The 20,833-nt window shown below is 36.3% G+C and overlaps 2 protein-coding genes across 2 annotated transcripts; both read left to right on the top strand.

The window, feature by feature from the left end:
• The first annotated feature begins 12,080 nt into the window (after nt 1–12,080).
• Nucleotides 12,081–13,691, top strand: LOC107407169 (2-alkenal reductase (NADP(+)-dependent)). The gene is made up of 3 exons (XM_060815205.1): nt 12,081–12,590; nt 12,728–13,072; nt 13,185–13,691. The coding sequence occupies exons 1-3, from the start codon at nt 12,150–12,152 to the stop codon at nt 13,674–13,676; spliced, it is 1,278 nt and encodes a 425-aa protein (XP_060671188.1). The 5' UTR covers nt 12,081–12,149; the 3' UTR covers nt 13,677–13,691.
• Nucleotides 13,692–18,917: 5,226 nt separating this feature from the next.
• LOC125421152 (2-alkenal reductase (NADP(+)-dependent)-like) lies at nt 18,918–20,462 on the top strand. Its single transcript, XM_048470632.2, has 3 exons — nt 18,918–19,333; nt 19,454–19,631; nt 19,724–20,462. The coding sequence occupies exons 1-3, from the start codon at nt 19,085–19,087 to the stop codon at nt 20,356–20,358; spliced, it is 1,062 nt and encodes a 353-aa protein (XP_048326589.2). The 5' UTR covers nt 18,918–19,084; the 3' UTR covers nt 20,359–20,462.
• Nucleotides 20,463–20,833: the final 371 nt, after the last annotated feature.

Genomic DNA, 20,833 nt, shown 5'->3' on the forward strand with positions numbered 1-20,833 from the left:
ATTGCAAAACAAGTTTAACTTTTAAAAAAGAAACACAGTTTTGGAAGGATTATCGACGGCATCCATCGGTAATACCGATGGTCCTTCAGTAATTTTGGTCGTCCAGATTTTTTTGGCCATTTGGTAAGGTATTAGTGCGTTTTGTTTTCTTTCTTATGTTTTTTATCACTAAAGAAGGTTGCACTCAAAATTTTTCATGATGCATTACATAAATAAAAAGTAGTTGTAATGAGTTTTGATGATTGTGGAAGAAAAATTTTAAATGAAAATTTACCAATGGGGTCCATCGGTATTCGGTAATTTTTTATTATGTAATTTAAAAAATTTTTTAATTATGCCGTCGGTAATTTTTTAATTATGTAAATTTTCATTTTAAATCGTTATTTCACAAATCATCAAAACTCATTACAACTATTTTTTAATTATGTAGTGCACCATAGAAAATTTTGAGTGCAACCTTTTTTAATGATAAAAAACATAAGAAAGAAAAAAAAAAGATGCAATAATACATTACCAAATGATAAAAAAAATCCAGCTGACCAAAATTACCAAAGGGCCATTTGTAATTTTCATTTGTCCTACTTTTTCAAATCAAAGCAACACAATTCAATCCGCTAACATCGATAATATATGTTTCCACCAAGAACATGCTAAATATAACTTTATTAATGATGGTGAATGAAAGACTCCACAAAAGATTTGGAAAAACTAAGAAAATTACAAATAAAATTGATTACCGACGCCCATTGGTATTACCGATGAAAACCATTGGTAATCCAATACAGGTCGCTATGTACTTGCTGGAAAAATTACCGACGGTTTTCATCGATAGTTACTGATGGGCCATCAGGAATTTACATTTGTCCAATTTTTTCAAAACAAATAACTACAATTCAATCTGACAACTTCGATAATGTATGTTTGCATGAAGAACATGCTAAATCTAACTTTATTAATGATCCTCAACAAAAGAACCCACAAAAAGATTGGAAAAAGTGAGAAAATTTCAAATAAAGTTGATTATTGATGAGGCATCAGTAATTACCGATAAAAATCGTCGGTAATCCAATATAGGAGTCCATGTGCTTGCTAGAAAAATTACAGACGGTTTCATCGATAATTACTAATACCCCATCGGTAATTTCAATTTGTTCATTTTTTCAACCCAAATCACCACAATTTAATCTGACAAACTTCAATAATATGTGTTTTCACCAAGAACATGCTAAATCTAACTTTATTAATGATTCTCAACAAAAGAATCCACAAAAACATCTTAAAAAGTGAGAAAATTTCAAATAAAGTTTATTACCAATGGGGCATCGGTAATTATCGATGAAAACCGTTGTAATCCGATATAGGAGTCCATATGCTTGCTGGAAAAATTACAAATGGTTTCATTGGTAATTATCAATACCTCATTGGTAATTTTAATTTGACCATTTTTTTCAAAGCAAATCACCACAATTAAATCAAATAAGTTTGATAATGTGTGTTTCCACTAAGAGCATGCTAAATCTAACTTTATTAATGATCCTCAACAAAAGAATCCACATAAAGTTTGGAAAAAGTGAGAAAAATTCAAATAAAGTTGATTACCAATAGGCCATTGGTAATTATCGACGGGCCATCGGTAATCAAATTTGGTTGTAATTTTCTCGCTATTTCAAAACCTTTTGTGGATTATTTTGTTGAGAATCATTAATAAAGTTAAATTTAGCCTACATAATTAATATAGATAGTTAAAAAAATAAATAAATAAAAAACCTTATTAAGGCAACAAAAAATTTATCATTGTTCCTAAATTGCAAAATACTAATATTTTATATGACTAATTTAGTTTTCTTCATAATGGTTTATGGTTTATGATTTATGTGTTATTTTCATGTATTTTGCAGAATTCAAGAGGTTTTAGCCTTTTCAAATGGGCAAATACAAGTACCGATAATTATGATAAAGATGTTGTAAATAGATTAAGAGGAAAAGTTAAAAAAAACTAGAAGATGAAATTAGGAATTTAGAAAATGTGATTGAAGAACAAAAAGAGAATAGAAGCAAATCATTTGGAAGATTTGCAAAAATGGGTGAGGCATAGTAGAAAACTAGAGAAAAAATGCATGAGACTTGATGATATGTGTAAGAAAAATGCAAGCATGGTTTATAAGTTACGGACTATATTATTCGTGTCTTGGACAATTTTCCTTTTTGTTTATATATTGTTACACAAAAATAGCTACAAAACCATCTCAAGTGGGAAGTTGATGTATCTAGATAGTTAAAAATCCAACTGATTTGGTTTGTAAGCTACATGTAAATTAGAATTAATGGTAGCTTTTTGTTATTGAAATTAATGGCGTGTAGCATATTAGTGATAGTGTAGCTTGTAAGTGACAATGATTGTGTTACGGAATTAGTTATCTATAGTTATCTATAATAGTTTTTATTTGTTATGTTGTGTTTATATAATGTGTCATAATTAACTCCAAACTAATACTCATTTGTAAGTAGTTTACAAGTTGTATTTTATGTGTAATGAATTCATCAAACACACAATGGAAACTAATACTTAAATGAAAGGACTCAATTGAAATGAATACTAAATACTAACATTTATTGATCAAATCTGTTTAATAGTTTGTTCTCAAAATAATGGCCTACTACATATCAACTTGTACATTCTATAAATAAAGTAAACTACATACCTTTGATCTTTACATAACTACAAAACATGTAGGCCTTTATAACAAACTAAACATTGTCTTTACAAATAAAGATAAAGTAAAAACTTGTCCATAGCCTTATTCTTGGCTATAACATCAAGTTGATAACCTAAATAGACAAAATAACACAGGCGTTTACAACTTGAGCCATAAACTGGTCCCAACTAACATATACATCAACAAAAGAAATTGGCCATTTACGTAACCAAATACACATCCAAAATAGGTACAATGTCAATACACATCCAAATACACATCACAACAACATTCATATATCAAAGTCAAAAATAGCAGCACTCTTCCCCTTTCCTTGTGGTTGTTTTCCTTCTGATCGTATGTCATTTTGGTTGGTGCGAGTGCTTGATCCTCCTCTACTTGTGCCTTCTCTTCCAGAATTACTATTTGATCTCCATGATTCTCCTTATATGAATAATAAACCACAGAACAGTACCACCAAATTAAAAAAAAAAAAAAAGAGTTGATATACAATTACCACATTAGTAACTGTAACATGCAACCTTAATATATTAAACACAACGCATATTAATATCATACAACATGTGTATATAATTGCTACATTATTAACTGTAACATGAGTTAAACAAAAAATCACATTAATATCATTCCACTGCCTATATATATATTTTTATCACATTAGCAACACTAGCTTGACTAGACTGAGTTAAAGTCTATTGCAGTAGAGTGGATTGAGTTTGGGTATGTGAATCAGTAATTGTTGGTGTTGTTGAACCTCTACTGTCATTGCTATTGCCACCATCTCTGCCTCTGCATGTTACCCTTTTTCCCCTGCCTTTACCTTTTATCCCTATTACCCTGCCTTTGCCAGAACTATTTGTTGAAATTCCTCCAATCGGAATGCTTATGAGGCAGTTTTTTTTCTAACTAAAAAATAAGGTCAAAGTAAATATAAATACCATGAAATTGAAATTCATACCACATGTGGAGCTTTAGTTGATTGGGATTCAACTTGTGTGCTTGAGGTTGCAATAGTTGGTGCTAGTGTGGTAGAATCATTACTCTTTTTGGCTCATTGTGGCATATTAACAGGTGGCCTCCTACAGCTTCTCTTATTATGGCCCCACTCTTGACAGATAGTACATTGAATGCATCCTTCTACTTTTGACACTCTGTATGCATTCTCTCTCTCACGAGGGTCTCTTTTCCTTATTAAAGAAAAGCATGAAATGTCATGTATATATGGTAGTTCATTTATCTATCACTTCCGACATGTACACGTGCAGCTTTTCCAATCTATAATATGCTTTTCTAGCAATGATTCTACTTCGTACATGGCTACTCTAGCCCAAGATGGCAAACAACATCTGCTGTCAATCTTAAGCTGCTCCAATTTTTCCAACATTGCTAGATAGATATGTGTGGTGTGGTTTTTAATTTTCTCACTCTTTTCTCTCATTCTAACCATCAAATTTTTCCTAATCTCCTCCAACATTGTAAGGGTAGGTTTGCTTCTAGCATCCCCAAGATATGCATTTAAAGACTCACTAATGTTGCTGGTTAGTATGTCACACATCAAATATTCCCAAAAGCAGTGCTTGCTCCTCTCCCTAGGTGTAGTTTCTCCAACAATTCCACTGCCTTTGTATCAACCTTCTTCATGTTCTCTAATCTCATCAAATATTCAAGGATTGTTGTAGCTCTAGCTATGCTCTATATCATCTGTTTAAATAGCATCCCCTTGTACAGCTTGTAAAAGTTAGCGTGCAAATGATTCACATAGAACCTGTAGTCAACATTTGAAAAGAACTCCTCCATTGCAGGCACCAAGCCCTACATTGAAGTCAGTATTCATAACACTGATTCAACCAAAAAAGAAAACCATAAAGTAATAGAAATCACAACACTAAGTCATAAAGTAATAGAGAACACAGTAGTTTTCCTGCAAAACAGATAAAAATTACCCTTAAATGAAAAAGTAATAGAAAACCATAAAGTAACGGAAAACTATAAAGTAAATAGAAAATCATAAAGTAATATAGAACACAGTTTTCCATGTAAAACAAATAACACTTACTTTAAAATGAGTTAAAAAAAAAATGAAGTCATAGACTAAAGGTAGCACATTAAGGCAACTTGTACATTGTACGAAGCCATAAAGCCATAATATAGTCACATGACAAAGAATTATTAAATAAAAAAAATTAAACTTTACACATTTTTTTTATGGATCACTAATAAAAGTGATATCTTGGCCATCTCTTATCTTACCAATATCACAAATTAGATATTGAAGGAATCAAGTGTGTAAATCCTTGTATGTTTTTGCAAAGAGGAACATTTGAGTGTTGGGATCTGTTCCAACAGCAGAAAGTAGCATGCCTCCACATGCACCCTTTAGGTGGCACGATCCAACCCTATGAATGGTTCCAACTAAAACCCTTTTTTTGTAAGTAACTAAACAAATGTAAATTTTTTTAATAATAGACTTCCCATTGTCATCTGCCATTTTCATTCTACATATGCTTCCGGGATTCCTCTTTATTATCTCTGCACAGCAATCTCAAAGTATCCCATATTACTCACCCATATGTCCTTTAACTACGGATGGAAATTTGCCCCATACAACCCGAAAATCGTAGTGCACCGCCTCTAATAGGGCAGTTTTTCCCTAAAAACTTAGAATTATAGGGCGTTCTCGGGGAAAAATTTTAATGCCTGAATTGGGGTTGGGCCGAGATGGAGCATTAGAAACCCCGACCCAATCCTGGCTTGGTATATATAATTATTTATCTTTTTTTATAATATTTTCATTTATATAAATGAATGAATAATTGAATATTGATATGTCGTATTTTGTCTTCTTATAAACTCTAATCGAGCTGCCACCAAGTTTCACCTCCTTTAACTTAAACTTGGCACCAACCGTCGCCTTCATAACCTTCACAAACAACTGCTGCCAGCCACAAACAATTGTCAGCCACAAACAACCTCGCCGATCAGGGCCTCAATAAACTCAACTCTCTCAACCTCTCAAAGCTTTGCCCATGCGGACCAAAATCTTTCACTGAAGGACGAACGTTGCAACGTCACCCTCTTTCAACGCAGCCTTTATGGCATCATCTTCTCTTAATGTAGCCATTGCAGCATGGTGTCACCCCCTCGCAACTTCATCTCCTCTCAACGCAACTATCGTAGCCTAAAAGGTAAAACGTTGCCAATGCTAGAAATGGAAAATGATTTTGGAAATTTTTCTTCTAATTCTTTTGATTTGATGAGAGTTTGATAAATTGATAATGTGAGTAGTTACTTAATTTTACTAATGCATGTTTTGTTTCTTTTACCTAAATATATATTTTTTATTTTAATAGTGCTATAAAATGTGACCTCCTGGTCATTTATTTAATTTTTGGACTTTAATTTCTTGATTTTTTCAATACTAAAAGAACAATTTATATATGATTTACTCTACTCCATCTCTATATATATTCATGAAAGTTAAGCTTAGATAATGAAAGTCAATAGAAAAACGCAAAAGTAGAAAAGTAGAGAGAATAAAAGTATAAACTAGGTAGTGGTGTTAGGTCTGGCAACATGTCGTGTTAAATTGTATTCGTGTTGTGTTGTGTCGTATTCGTGTGGAACTAAATTAATCCAAACACGACCCATTAAGCTTTCATGTGAAAATAGATAATTCCGAACCCATTCAATAAATTATTAAGTAACCTATCATCCAACCCGTTAACGATAAATACAAATTTGAAAATTTAAATTTCACTTAACTTTGAAATAATAAAATAATAATTTTTTTAAATTACAAAAATTCGTATTTTTTTAGATTTTTTTAAAAATTAAACTAAAAAAGAACAAATTAATACATGTTTAACAATAAATTAAATAATTTTAATATTATAAAACTTATATAATTACTTAAATACCCCTATTTAATGGGTCTAATTGGTTTATCTTGTTTCACCTGTTAAAACCAGTTAATTTATTGGGTCTTATTAAGTGACATTGATATGGACCCGACACAATATCATCAATCCAAATCCGTAAATTATCATGTGAGTTCGTATAATGTTATCGTATCGTATGAGATTTTGCTAGGTCTAATCGGTGTAGGGAATAAGTTACCTTGTCCTGATTGGGAAATCCCATCCTCATCCTACTTCTAAAGAAAGGAGGAAAATTGTGGGGATGGGGATGAGATTTAAAAAATGGGTCCTGTCCCACCCCATTGACATTACTACCCTTCGTTTTATCCACCTAATGTCCTTGATACCATATGATGTCTAAAACCAAATCCTTTTTCACTTTCTATTGAAACAATGGCAGTTCCATTTCTAGCTCCATCTGAAAGTCATCAAAGTAATGTTTCGACAACCATCTTGCATATCAACCTGTTCTCATGTGTCCTGTGCATGTGTGAATAGCTTTCATCGTCTTCAGTTGAACAGTATTTTCTTTGTTCATATACAAAGCATGCAACCTCCATTCACATCCTTTAATACATTCCATTATTATCCCATATGAAGCATTCTTTACAAACCTCAAATTATATCTATTAGCTATAGAATAGTTAACTAAATGTTCCATGCATGCTACTTGGTTGGGAAATTTCATTCCAACATACATAGGATATTTGATGCTCTCATTGTCCTCAGTAATTGGAACACTATTACTTGCTCATGCTCTCCTTCATTCTTAGACTTATCCAAGCTTTTCAACTCATCCGAATTCCCTAACACAAACTGTCTATCTTCTTCAAACCGATTGTTCTCCTCATCTACAGACAAGCAGTAGCAATTAGAACCTCATTTAAAGTATTATCATCAATTTTATCATCAAATAAACTATCCATATAATCATCAGCTGCATCAACATTCCTTCCAACTCTAGCTGCATCAGATCCTGAATTTATTGATGTATCATAAGATTCATCTTTAGAAATGTCCATATTATCAAATTTATTGTCATCACCCCACAATCATCCAATCTGATAGCATCATCTACCACTTGCTCCACTTTTTCCATATCAACCTATTCACCTCAGACCACATTTTCTACTTCACCATTTTCCACAACTAAAGCATCCACATCTATATCAATCCTAATAGGTGTCAACGCAGGTTTAGTTCCTCCCCACCCCCCCCCCCCCCCCTTTCCACATACACGTCCAAAACTTTGCATGCAACACTTCCAACAACGACGTCTAACGTGTCCAAATTTGTTACTAAACGCCTCAATCCAAAGTCCAAGATTGTCCCAAGCAGTATCTTATTTCCCTTACTATTGAATTAAATTCTATCATACTCAATTTGTTTGTGTCACACTCATCAAAGTATGCAATCTTACCCTCAACATATTCTAAATAATGATTCTGAATGAACCGACCACCATGGTACATTTGAATAGTGATTTTCATCATTTTCCTGCAAAAATTTAACCCAAAACATTCTAAATTTTGAAAATGCTACATAATTGCACATTGTCAACCCTATATAAATTTGATCAAAAAATCAAACAAACCATGTATTCCATTAACATAGTATTAAACATGACATACATGACTAATATCTTACCCCATATTTACTTATTAAAATAATTAAAAACTAAATGCTCCTCAAATCATTGCAATGACTATACTGATTATAATGTGCAACCAAACTGTTCGATTAAAGTCATGAAAAATTCGATCAAATACAATATTAAATAGTTTTGTCATCCTTGCTACATATGAGCCACAACAATAAATACACACATTTTAGTACCAATAAAATTTTGAAAGTGACAAAATGGTCATGATTTTATACTATTAAAGCTACATTCTACTCATTTTCTGCTTATTTCACTATATATATATATATATTTTATCATGCAACAGTATACTTGATAGTTCTATCCATTATCTTTTGTAAACAAATCATGCAAAAAAATAAAAATTAAAAAATAAATTTTATTACTACCATGATGACTATTTAGTTGTAGGAACTTCAATAATATAGTCAAATTTGATCAATATGTAGATGGCAAAAACTCAAGATCAGGGACCACATTGAGGGACCATATAGAGTGCTTGTTAACGAAAAAAGAAAAAAAAAAAAAAAGAAGGGATGGACCACGTACAATGCAATGGGCATTAATTTATGCATTACACAACCCACAATCCAAATAGAAGCTATAATTTATTCAAAAGAAAATTTACCAAAACCCAATACTGTCAACATTTATATATGGAATCCACAACCCAAAACATGCTTTACAGAAAAGTTAAGCCACACAGCATGTGAGAACGAATGACACTTTAGAAGTTGAAATTCTTATCTTTAAAGTGCAATGTGACATACATTTTCTACTTTGCACTTTTGGTATTACGAGAACGTTCCTTTTTCTTAGCTTAAAAGTCTCTCAGACCTTGCTAAATTAATGAAATCGTTGCAAATAGTTGAAGATTTTCACAAATCTTCAACAATGGACAAATGGCTCTACGATTTGGAATTTTTGAATTGCTGATTTGGGATGAGAATGAAATCCTAGATGCTGATTTGGGGTCTTTCATCTAGATCGAACATTTTTCTTTCTTCTCTTTTTTTTTATGAAATTTTTTTATTTTTCTATTTAACTATAATCAAAATAAATTGATTTAAATAATTTTAAATTATTTTTATTTAACATCATTTGTAATTAGTGTCATTCATCTGCTTAATTGCACCATATGGATCACGCAATGAGCACGTGCTAGAGCTGTTAAAAATTTACTAGATTGGATCAATTTTTTTATTTATTTTAAAACATCAGGACTTATTTTACACAATCTTAAATTTTAAAGCTCAAGTCGCATATTACTTATACTTGAAGGTATCATTAGGCAATTAACCCTATATAATTATTTATTGTCTTAAAACTTCCAACGAATTGATTTATCCCAAAAATAGCATTTTATTTTTATTTCTCAAATCATTAAATTTATTATCATTATTGAAAAGAAATAATAATAAATCTTAGAGAACAAAAGTGCTCCAAACAAAATCATATAAATCTACGTCATTATAAAATTATAAATTACCAGCTAACCAAAAAAAAAAATATATATATATATATATATATATATCAAAATTTAAATGTAAATTTCGTCCAGCCATGAGTGGATGACACTCACGAAGAAATAGGGGAGCAAGTTATAGACGTACACGTGTCATCATACGAGACCTCAAACACATTCCCTTTTTAGTATTGTATATATTTACCTTCAAAAGAAAGGTAAGTAGCCCACATCACACACACTGAGTAATTGGAGGTGGAGTGAATTCCAATGGCGCAAGCTGGAGAGGAAGTGATCAGCTACAATTAGGTTATTTTTAGGGCCTATGTCTCCGGCTTCCCAGAGAGTCCGACTTTTTCATAACCTCTTCTACCACAAAGTTGAAGCTTCCGCAGGGTTCCAATGGAGTTTTGGTGAAGAACCTCTACTTGTCTTGCGACCCTTACCTTCGCATTCGAATGCGAAGGATCGATGATCCTAATAACCTCTTCCACTCCTTCACACCTGGCTCTTTAAGCATTAATTTAAATATTCCACCTCTCAGAGAACATAAATTAATCATTCATTCATTCAGATGCATGAAAGTAAATTTACCAGTTAGTGATTGATCTACAATTTGTTCATAGTGTTGTTGGTCAATGCTGCAATATACTAGTGTTGCATGTGTTGAAACTAAAATAATATATTTCTTTGGTGGTTGGTTGGTTGGAGCCATTAAGTGGGTATGGAGTGGCTAAAATTTAGAGATCTGGGCATCCGGAGTTCAAGGATGGTAATTTGATTTGGGGGACAACCGGATGGGAAGAGTACAGTCTCATCACTGATCCTCAACAGCTCTTCAAATCAACCATACTGATGTACCCGTTTCCTACTATACTGGAATTCTAGGTAACTAACTATCTATACTTTCTGCTAGCTACTCATCATATAATGAACATCAAATATGAAATAGGTAGCTGGACCTTTGATTTTTAATATCCATATATTCATATATAATGTCTAATTAAATTCATTCTTCTCTGGGTTTTCAATCAAGATTTAAGATTTCCATGCATATAAATATATTTGTATATTTGACTTAAAAAAGCAATAACAAAACAGTTTCAAAGCTAGGCTGGTCATCTAATTCCTCTGCCTTGAGGCTTGACGTCAATTTTCTTGTCGTTCAAATACATCATTAAAGTTATATACATATATATACATGTATGTATGTATGGTTTAATTACTATATAAATTATATCGGTGCTGGACCGTGATGCTCTAATTGTACTGAATTCTGGTCTTCTAAAGGCCTCATCACAGATCATGAATATCAGAAATAAGTGTCTAACCGATAATTGTTCAGAAGTCTTATACAATAAGCATTTTTCCCCATGACCATATATAGGTATGCCCAGTATGACTGCTTAGTGCTTATGACGAAGTTTGTTCTCCCAAAAAAGGAGAAATATGTCTTCATTTCAGCAGCATCAGGTGCATTTGACCGACTGTTGGGCGATTGCAAAATAGTCGGGATGCTATGTTGTTGGGAGTGTTGGAAGTAAAGAGTAGGTGAGTCATCATCAATTAATCCTGCATGGCATGAATCACAACTGCTAAGCATCTGATAGAACAGGTTTAGATTTGATGAGGCTGTCAACCATAAGGAAGAGCATGATGAAGCACTGAAAAGGTACTCCCCCAAGGCATTGACATTTACTTTGAGAACGATGGGGACAAAATGCTGGACGCAGTGATCCTCAATATGACAGTTCGCGGACGAATTGCGGAATGTGGAATGGTGTCACAGTACAAACTCAAAGAGCCGGAAGGTGTTCATAAGAGGGTCCGGAGAGAAGGCTTTGCTGTCTTTGATTATTATCATCTGTTCGCAATTCTTAGACTTGGTGCTGCCACAAATCAGACAAGGGAAGATAACGTATGTGGCAGACATAGCAAAAGGCCTGGAAAGTGCTCCCGCGGCTCTGGTTGGAAAGCAAGTTGTTGCTATTGCTCCTGAATAATTGATCCATTAAGCCCATTTATATATAAATTAAGCATGCAATATCTTTTAAATAAAAGGCATAAATAATATACATGCTTCCTTTGATCATCTTTATGCATATATATTGTGTGTTTTTTGGTCTACAATTAATGATTAATTATATATAATCGAGACTAAGTAGCTCATTTCAAGTAAGCGGGTGATGAAGTTTTCACTTATTATTATGTTTGTTTGTCTGGGATCTGTTAGGCTAATTAATAATAAAAACAAATAAAAAGAGGTGAAAAAAAAAAAACAGAGGCAAAAAATGTAGAAAGTAAAGATTGAAAAGTATAAAATGGCGATTGACATATGTATATATATATACATACATATATAAGGAGAGGACTAATATATAAGAACGTAAGCAATTAGGTATTTCTACATGACCTTGTTACATATAATCTATATCTTATATAAGGCTCCATTTATTTTCCACAGAAATAAAGTCAGCAGTTACGGAACCATTTGCATGTGCATGTATGCAATGGTAGTATATAAAGATGAGAGGCTGTTCAAGCATATATTATGTATTATTATAGTATTTGCAATTACAGTAAATCATTTGAGAGACGAGAGTAAAGAGAAAGAAAGCATGGCGGAGGTTAGAAATAAGCAAGTGATTCTCAAGAACCATGTGGTGGATCGGTTTCCTAAGGAAGATGACATGCACGTGACCTCTGAAGCTACCATTAAGCTCAAGCTTCCGCATGGTCACACTGGCGTTCTTGTGAAGAACCTCTACTTGTCCTGCGATCCCGTTCAGCGACTTCTTATGCATAACAAGCAGTTGATCTTACAGTACCCTAACTATACCCCTGCCTCTGTATGTTCTCATCTCTTTTCTATTTTGATTTTCTTATATACAAGTTCAAGGCATATATTAGGCTCTCATAATTAAGTTAGTTTGAAAAATGTTAATGTTTATTATATATATATATATATATATATTTATATATGCAGCCTTTAAGTGGGTATGGAGTGTCTAAAGTGTTGGAGTCGGGACATCCAGAGTTGAAAGAGGGTGACTTAGTTTGGGGGTTCACACGATGGGAAGAATACAGCCTCATCGACAGGCCTGAAAGCCTCATCAAGATCCGCCATACTGATGTACCTCTTTCATACTATGCTGGAATCCTTGGTATGGCCGGTTTGTCTGCTTATGTTGGATTCTACGAAATATGTAATCCTAAGAAAGGAGAAAAGGTGTTCATATCGGCTGCATCTGGTGCAGTTGGTCAGCTTGTTGGCCAATTCGCTAAATTGTTGGGTTGTTATGTTGTTGGAAGTGCTGGAAGCAAAGAAAAGGTAATTATTATTATTGTTTATTATTGTTATATAATACCATCTATCTGACTGATTAAAGGAACCATGGATGCATATATATATATATGTGATTTAACTTAATATATATACACAGGTGGATCTACTGAAAGAAAAGTTGGGATTTGACGAGGCATTCAATTACAAAGAAGAGGGAGATGAGTTGGAGGCGACTTTAAAGAGGTACTTCCCACAAGGCATAGATATTTACTTTGATAATGTGGGAGGGAAAACACTTGATGCAGTGCTTGTGAACATGAGAGACCATGGTCGCATTGCTGCATGTGGAATGATCTCTCAGTACAATGTGGGAGTGGAAGAGTCGGAAGGTGTCCAAAATTTGATGCAAGTGGTGCTCAAGAGGATCACTCTCAAGGGATTTAACGTTAATGATTATATCCATCTCTATGAGGACTACTTGGATTATGTGCTGCCTTACATCAGACAAGGCAAGATTGTCTATATGCAAGACATTGCTCAAGGCCATCTTGATGCTGCACCTTCACTCCTTATTGGACTCTTCTCTGGTCGCAATCTTGGAAAACAACTCCTGTTGTGGTTCTCTGACCACTTTAGAGAAGAAATATGAGAAGAAAAATAAAAGAATTCTATTAATCTCTTAAAAATAGAATACAAAAATAAAAACTTCTCTCATGGAGGATTCTCACGTGGAACCTCTCTTTGCACTCTCCAATTCTCTCTGGAATTGCTCACTCTTCTCTCAAGCTCTCTCTGGAACTTAAAGACTCTCTCTCTCGGAGTTTTCTCTCAATTCTCCTCACTTGGGATGATTGAGATTGCTCTCTTGGCTTGATTTTCATGCAACGGTAAGGAGCCTATTTATAGGCTTACAAGGCCACAATTTTCAACATCTTAGCCCACAATTGTTGATCGGTGCAGCAATGGTGTCAACAATGGTGGCTGTCAACAATGGTGGCTGTGGTTGGTGCGGCTGTGGTTGGTGAGGTTGGTGTGGTTGGTGCGGCTGGACTTCACAATTCTCCCCCTCCAGCCGCATTTAAAACTGATGGTCATCTGCCATCTATTCCAGCTATGTCTCTGCATAGCTTCAGCTTCTCTTGAGCAACAACTTTTGTTAGCATATCTGCTGGATTCTCTTTTATATGGATCTTCATCAGTTTCAGCAACTGTTGATCTATTACTTCGCGTATCCAATGATAGCGAATGTCAATGTGCTTTGTACGGGAATGATACATTGAGTTTTTGCTCAAATCCATGGCACTTTGGTTATCACAATGTATCTTGTAGTCTTCTTGCTTGATGCCCAATTCTGTGAGAAAACGCTTTAACCACAACATTTCCTTACCCGCTTCCGCTGCGGCAATGTACTCTGCTTCAGTAGTGGATAAAGCAACACACTTCTGCAATCTTGACTGCCATGACACAGCTCCCCCTGCAAAAGTGTAGAGATAACCTGATGTAGACTTTCTATTATCAGGGTCTCCGGCCATATCTGCATCTGTATAGCCTTCTAAGATTGGGTCACCTCCCCCGTAGCACAAGCACAGCTTCGATGTACCTTTAAGATACCTGAGAATCCATTTGACTGCTTCCCAGTGTTTCTTTCCAGGATTTGAAAGAAATCTGCTCACAACACCTACTGCATGAGCAATGTCTGGTCTGGTACACACCATTGCATACATCAGACTTCCTACCGCTGAAGAATATGGTACTGAAGCCATCTCCTCTATCTCTTCTTTGGATGAGGGGCACATTCTCTTACTCAACTTAAAATGATTTGCAAGTGGAATGCTGACCGGTTTGGCTTTATCCATGTTGAATCTCTTTATCACCCGTTCAACATACTTCTCTTGAGATAGCCATAACCTTCTATTCTTCCTGTCTCGGATTATTTGCATTTCCAAAATTTGTTGAGCTGGTCCTAAGTCTTTCATATCAAAGGACTTAGACAACTCTTTCTTCAGCTTACTAATCTTCATTGCATCTTGTCCAACGATCAACATGTCGTCCACATATAGCAAAAGTGCAATGAAGTTTCCACCTGAAAATTTTTGAATATAAACACACTGGTCTGCTGCAGTCCTTTTATAGCCTTGACTCACCATAAACGAGTCAAACTTCTTATACCATTGTCTTGGTGCTTGCTTGAGGCCATACAAGCTCTTCTTTAGCTTGCATACGAGGTTTTCTTTCCCTGAAACCTCAAATCCTTCTGGCTGCTCCATGTAGATTTCTTCATGTAAAATCACCGTGAAGAAATGCTGTCTTCACATCCATCTGTTCAAGTTCTAGGTTTAGACTTGCTACTAAACCAAAAATGACTCGAATTGAAGTCATTTTTACCACTGGTGAAAAAATCTCATCAAAGTCAATTCCTTTCTTCTGAAGAAATCCTTTGACTACCAATCGGGCTTTATGTTTCACCACCTTTCCGCTGCCATCTTTCTTGAGCTTGAACACCCATTTATTCTTTAGTGCCTTCTTTCCTGTTGGAAGCTCAACCAACTCATAAGTACGATTTTTCTGCAAGGATTCCATCTCATCTTGCATTGCTTGCAGCCACTTTTTCTTCTCTTGATGAGAAACAGCTTCCTGGAAACTCTCTGGCTCCCCTTCTTCAGTAAGCAGAATATACTCAGGAGGTGTACCATCATCTGACCGTTGTGATGGCCCTGCAGCTGCTTGAGAGGATTGAGTCTCCCCCTGCTCATTATCCCCTTCTTCCTCCTGGTCTGCTTCTGGTATATCTTCATGCACCTCATTATCCTCTGTGGCTATTTGTGCTGGTGCTGGATTAGGACAAAAATTCTCGGCACTAGAACTACAATTAGGAGACATTCTGGGCTTTGCAATGTCTTCCATTTTCTGGTTTTCATGGAATACTACATCCCTGCTTCTAATAACCTTCTTGGTTTTCGGGTCCCATAACCTGTATCCGAATTCTTCGTCTCCATATCCTATAAAGATGCATGGAGTAGATCTTGCATCGAGCTTCTGTCTGAGCTCCTTGGATACATGTACATAAGCTAAACAACCAAACACTCTTAAATGAGAGTAGGAGGGAATCTTACCCGACCACACTTTCTCCGGAATTTCAAAATTCAACGGTACTGACGGTGATCTGTTGATTAAATAACAGGCGGCATGAACAGCTTCTCCCCAGAATGGCTTTGGCAGCTTAGCCATACTGATCATACTTCTGACCTTTTCCATAATGGTTCGGTTCATTCTTTCGGCTATTCCATTATGTTGTGGGGTGCGAGGGACCGTCTTCTCACGTCGAATGCCGTGTCTTCTGCAGTAGGCATCGAACTCTTTGGAAGTATACTCGCCTCCATTATCTGAGCGGAGACATTTCAGCTTCTTTCCTGTTTCACGCTCTACCATGGTATGAAACAGTTTGAAGTAATCCAATACCTGGTCCTTTGTCTTCAAGAAATATACCCACACCTTCCGTGAAGCATCATCAATGAAGGTCAGGTAATACTTGTTGCCACCTAATGATTCCACCTCCATGGGACCACAAACATCAGAGTGCACCAGACTAAGCAACTCTGATCTTCTCGATGCAGAGGAACTGAAGGAGACTCTATGTTGCTTACCAAACAAGCAGTGATTACAAGGATCTAGCGTAGCATCCTTGCAAACAGTGATAAGCTTCTTCCTTGCCAAAGTGGACAATCCTTTTTCACTCATGTGACCGAGTCTCTGGTGCCACAGATTTTGAGACGCCTCTCCTTCTGCAATATTGAGGCTATCTGCACATATCTTCACATGAGTCTTGTACAACGTTCCACAAATATGTCCTCGGGCGACAACTATGGCACCTTCCGTCATTTTCCATGTGCCTTTGCTGAAGTAGTTGTCATAGCCTTGCTTGTCTAAGGCTGCTCCCGAAAGTAGATTAAGCCGAAGATCTGGAACATGACGGACATCCTTCAAAGTGATTGTACAACCAACATTCATTTTTATCTGAATATCACCAGTTCCCATAATCTTTGCCAAACTGGAATTTCCCATCTTTACCGTACCAAAGTCTCCTGCTTTGTACGTTTTAAAGAAATCTCTGTGTGGAGTGACATGGTAGGATGCTGCAGTATCGACTACCCACTCAACATCTTGGGTTGATATATGAAGGCATGTCTCTTCTTCGGTGGAGCAGAGCGCCACTTCTCCTGTACAAGTGACTAGTGTCTCTCCATCCTTCTTCGGCTGATTACCTTGGAGTCTCTGCTCTCTCAACAACTTTCTGCAGTTCTTCTTCATGTGACCCTCCAGGCCACAATGATAGCACTTATACGATGATTTTCTGCCGTCTGTAGATCTGCCTCTGCTCTTGCTCCTGCCTCTCCCCCTATCTCGACCACCTCTTTGCTGTCTTCCTCTCTCTGTGACGAGGGCATGTGACTGATCCATGCCAATGTCCTTTCTCCTGGCCTCTTCATTAAATAGGGCATCCTTAACCATAGACAGAGTAAGTTTGCCATTCGGGGCCGAATTGCTGAGAGAGACTACCAATGTCTCCCAACTGTCTGGAAGAGAGCTTAGAAGTAGGAGGGCCTGATCCTCATCCCCTAGTTGGTAATCCACAGCAGATAGTTGATTTACCAAGCTCTGGAACTCACTGGTATGCTCGGCTACAGAAGTTCCACTCTGTAATGTGAGATGTACCAATCGCTTAAGCAACAGGGCTTTGTTCCGAGCAGTCTTGGTCTGGTACATGTCCTCCAATTTTGTCCAGAGGGCATATGCATCCGTTTCCTTCGCTACATGATGGAAGACACTGTGGTCGATCCATTGCCTGATCTGACCGATCGTTTTCTTGTTTAATTTCTTCCATTCTGCTACTTTGCTGGGATCGGGGTTTTCGCCTTTAGCTTCTATAGGATCAAACAGATCCTTACAATTGAGGAGATCTTCCATCCGAGGTCTCCAAAGTGTATAATTTGTGGCAGTGAGCTTAACCATAGCTCCCGAAGATGATTCTTCCATTGACATTATGGCTTGACCAAAAATGGAGCTGAATTTGGCAAAACGGAGTTAACTGTTGGGTCCGGAACGGCCGAAAATGGTGGACTTGACTCTTCCGGGGTCAAAATATAATTACCAAACATTTTGGGGCAAACATGTAATTTCATAAAATTTCTGGGTCAACCTGAAAATACAGAAACTATAGGGGTCAGTCTGTAATTTCCAATAGTTCAGGGGCTTCACCGTACTTTCAGAAAACTACAGGGGTCCTTCTATAATTTCCAATACTTCAGGGGCTGTTCCGAAATTTCAAAAAATACAGGGGTCAATCTGTAATTTCCAATACTTCAGGGGCTGTTCCGTAATTTCAGAAAATATTGATGACGTGGCATATGGTGCTGACGTGTCGACACGTGGCAGATGACGTGGCTGACGACGTGTCGGCTTGCGTGGCAGATGATGTGGCAGGGATGCGCTGACGTGGCTGCTGACGTGGTCGTCTTCAACCTCCAGACGGCGCGTGCGGCGCGTGGGCGCGTGAACAGTTGCAGAAAAATTTCAGTCGGCGCATGCGGGCGCGTGGAACGTCAGTTTTCTGATTTCGTAAGCAATTACGTACGTCCCAATTAGCTAGCTAGCCTCCAATTCACTGCGTTACGACAACTTAATTTCAAAACACTAATCATATCAATATCACGAATAATATATGATCATCTGTAAAAACATATATATATATATATAATTTAAATTTAAATAGGTAATTAATTTGTGTGACATGGGTACTGACATCACATGGGCACCGAGAGGCCAAGTCTATTACGAAAACATTATAGTTACAGGAAGAGGAGGAATCTGAAACGTATATATATTTAGTTCTTTAGCTTATCTGATAATTAGAACACAAACACAGAAACGAAAATAGATAGATCTAAAGAAAGATTTTCTGATAGCTTAGCTTAGCTTCATCATAGATATATATATATATATACACTCATTCATTAATTACTGTTTGGGTGAGAGAGTGTGAGAGAAAATCAGAAAGAAATGGCATCTGGTGGGAATGGTGAAGAGTTGATGGTGAAGAACAAGCAGGTTTTGGCTAAAGACTACATAACTGGGAATCCCAGGGAGTCGGATATGTACCTCACCACTGCCACTACAAAACTGAAGCTGCCAGCTGAAGAAGAAGAAGCTGCTGTGCTGGTCAAGAACCTCTATCTGTCTTGCGATCCATATATGCGAGGGGTTAAGAATCCTGAACCTGGTCGCCCTCAGTTTTTTGCTCCCAACGCTGTATGTAATTTCTATATTGTATATATTATAAATATACAAGGTAATTAAATATGAATATGTAATCTTCATTGTTGACGATCTAATCTCTTCTGTTTTAATTCTATGTTTACATGCGCACAGCCAATAGTTGGATATGGAGTGGGAAAAGTGGTGGATTCAAAGCACCCAGAGTTCAAAGCAGGGGACTTGGTGTGGGGCATAACTACCTGGGAAGAATACAGTGTGATTAAGAGAACGGAAAGCCTCTTCAAAATTCACCACACAGATGTTCCCCTTTCCTACTATACAGGAATTCTTGGTACGTACCATACACACTTAACATCAATTTCAATCAGTTAATGTTACAGACAAAAATACCAATTATATCTTATGTATGATGTATACATATAGGTATGCCTGGTTTGACTGCATATGTTGGTTTGTACGAAATCTGTAAGCCCAAGGCAGGAGAAAAAGTATTCATATCGTCAGCATTCGGTGCGGTTGGTCAGCTGGTTGGGCAATTGGCAAAGCTGATGGGTTGTTATGTTGTTGGAAGCGCGGGAAGTGATGACAAGGTTGAGATATTGAAGAATAAGCTTGGCTTCGACGAAGCCTTCAACTACAAGTCACAGGGGGACTTGGACGCAGCTCTGAAAAGGTACTTCCCGAAGGGCATTGACATCTACTTTGAGAATGTAGGGGGCAAAATGCTGGACGCAGTACTGCTCAACATGAGAGACCATGGCCGCATTGCGGTGTGCGGAATGATATCGCAGTACGATCTCCATGAATCAGAAGGGGTTCGCAACCTGATGGAGCTGGTTCTCAAGCGAATCCGCATGGAGGGATTCACTGTGTTGGAGAATTACCATCTCTATTCAAGCTTCTTGGACACCGTCCTGCCTTATATCGGACTGGGCAAGATTGCTTATGTGGAACATATCGTTCAAGGCCTTCACAATGGCCCTGCTGCTCTTGCCGACCTTTTCACGGGTCTTAATGTTGGAAAAACTCTGCTCCTTGTTGCTCCTCATGATGATTGAATATTCTTTCACCTCCACTTCCTCTCGTTCATTGTATAATAAATATGTCTTGTGTCTATCTATTTTATAATTTTTTAAAGTTTAATAAGTAATAATTCAGTCTCTCTCTCTCTCTCTCTCTCTCTCTCTCTCTCTCTCTCTTTCTCTCTCTCTCTTTAATTTATTTTCTTCTCCCATTTAATCATTTAATTAGCTTCTTGTCTCTGTATTTTACTGATTATGAGCCACGGAAAAACAAAAGACAGCCCAGTTCCAAAAACAAAACCCCATTTTAAAGGCATTAACAATCGTAAATATCATTTTGGCCTTAACAACATTATTATTTATAAAATTTGATATTTCCAAAAACAAAACCCCATTTTAAAGGCATTAACAATCGTAAATATTGTTTTGGCCTTAACAACATTATTATTTTTAAGATTTGATATCGACATAAGCCTTTTATGATAAATTTGAATATCAATTTTAAATTTAA

Source organism: Ziziphus jujuba, chromosome 1 (genome assembly GCF_031755915.1).
Source record: "Ziziphus jujuba cultivar Dongzao chromosome 1, ASM3175591v1".
In the NCBI taxonomy this organism is placed as follows: domain Eukaryota; kingdom Viridiplantae; phylum Streptophyta; class Magnoliopsida; order Rosales; family Rhamnaceae; genus Ziziphus; species Ziziphus jujuba.

What these genes read in the sequence shown, in the direction of transcription:
- LOC125421152 (XM_048470632.2), top strand. Translation starts at nt 19,085, where the DNA reads ATGGCATCTGGTGGGAATGGTGAAGAGTTGATGGTGAAGAACAAGCAG. An exon ending in AGTTTTTTGCTCCCAACGCT is followed by an intron (nt 19,334 to 19,453) that starts GTATGTAATTTC and finishes ACATGCGCACAG; the next exon opens with CCAATAGTTGGATATGGAGT. An exon ending in CTACTATACAGGAATTCTTG is followed by an intron (nt 19,632 to 19,723) that starts GTACGTACCATA and finishes GTATACATATAG; the next exon opens with GTATGCCTGGTTTGACTGCA.
- LOC107407169 (XM_060815205.1), top strand. Translation starts at nt 12,150, where the DNA reads ATGACCTTGTTACATATAATCTATATCTTATATAAGGCTCCATTTATT. An exon ending in CTAACTATACCCCTGCCTCT is followed by an intron (nt 12,591 to 12,727) that starts GTATGTTCTCAT and finishes TTATATATGCAG; the next exon opens with CCTTTAAGTGGGTATGGAGT. An exon ending in GTGCTGGAAGCAAAGAAAAG is followed by an intron (nt 13,073 to 13,184) that starts GTAATTATTATT and finishes ATATATACACAG; the next exon opens with GTGGATCTACTGAAAGAAAA.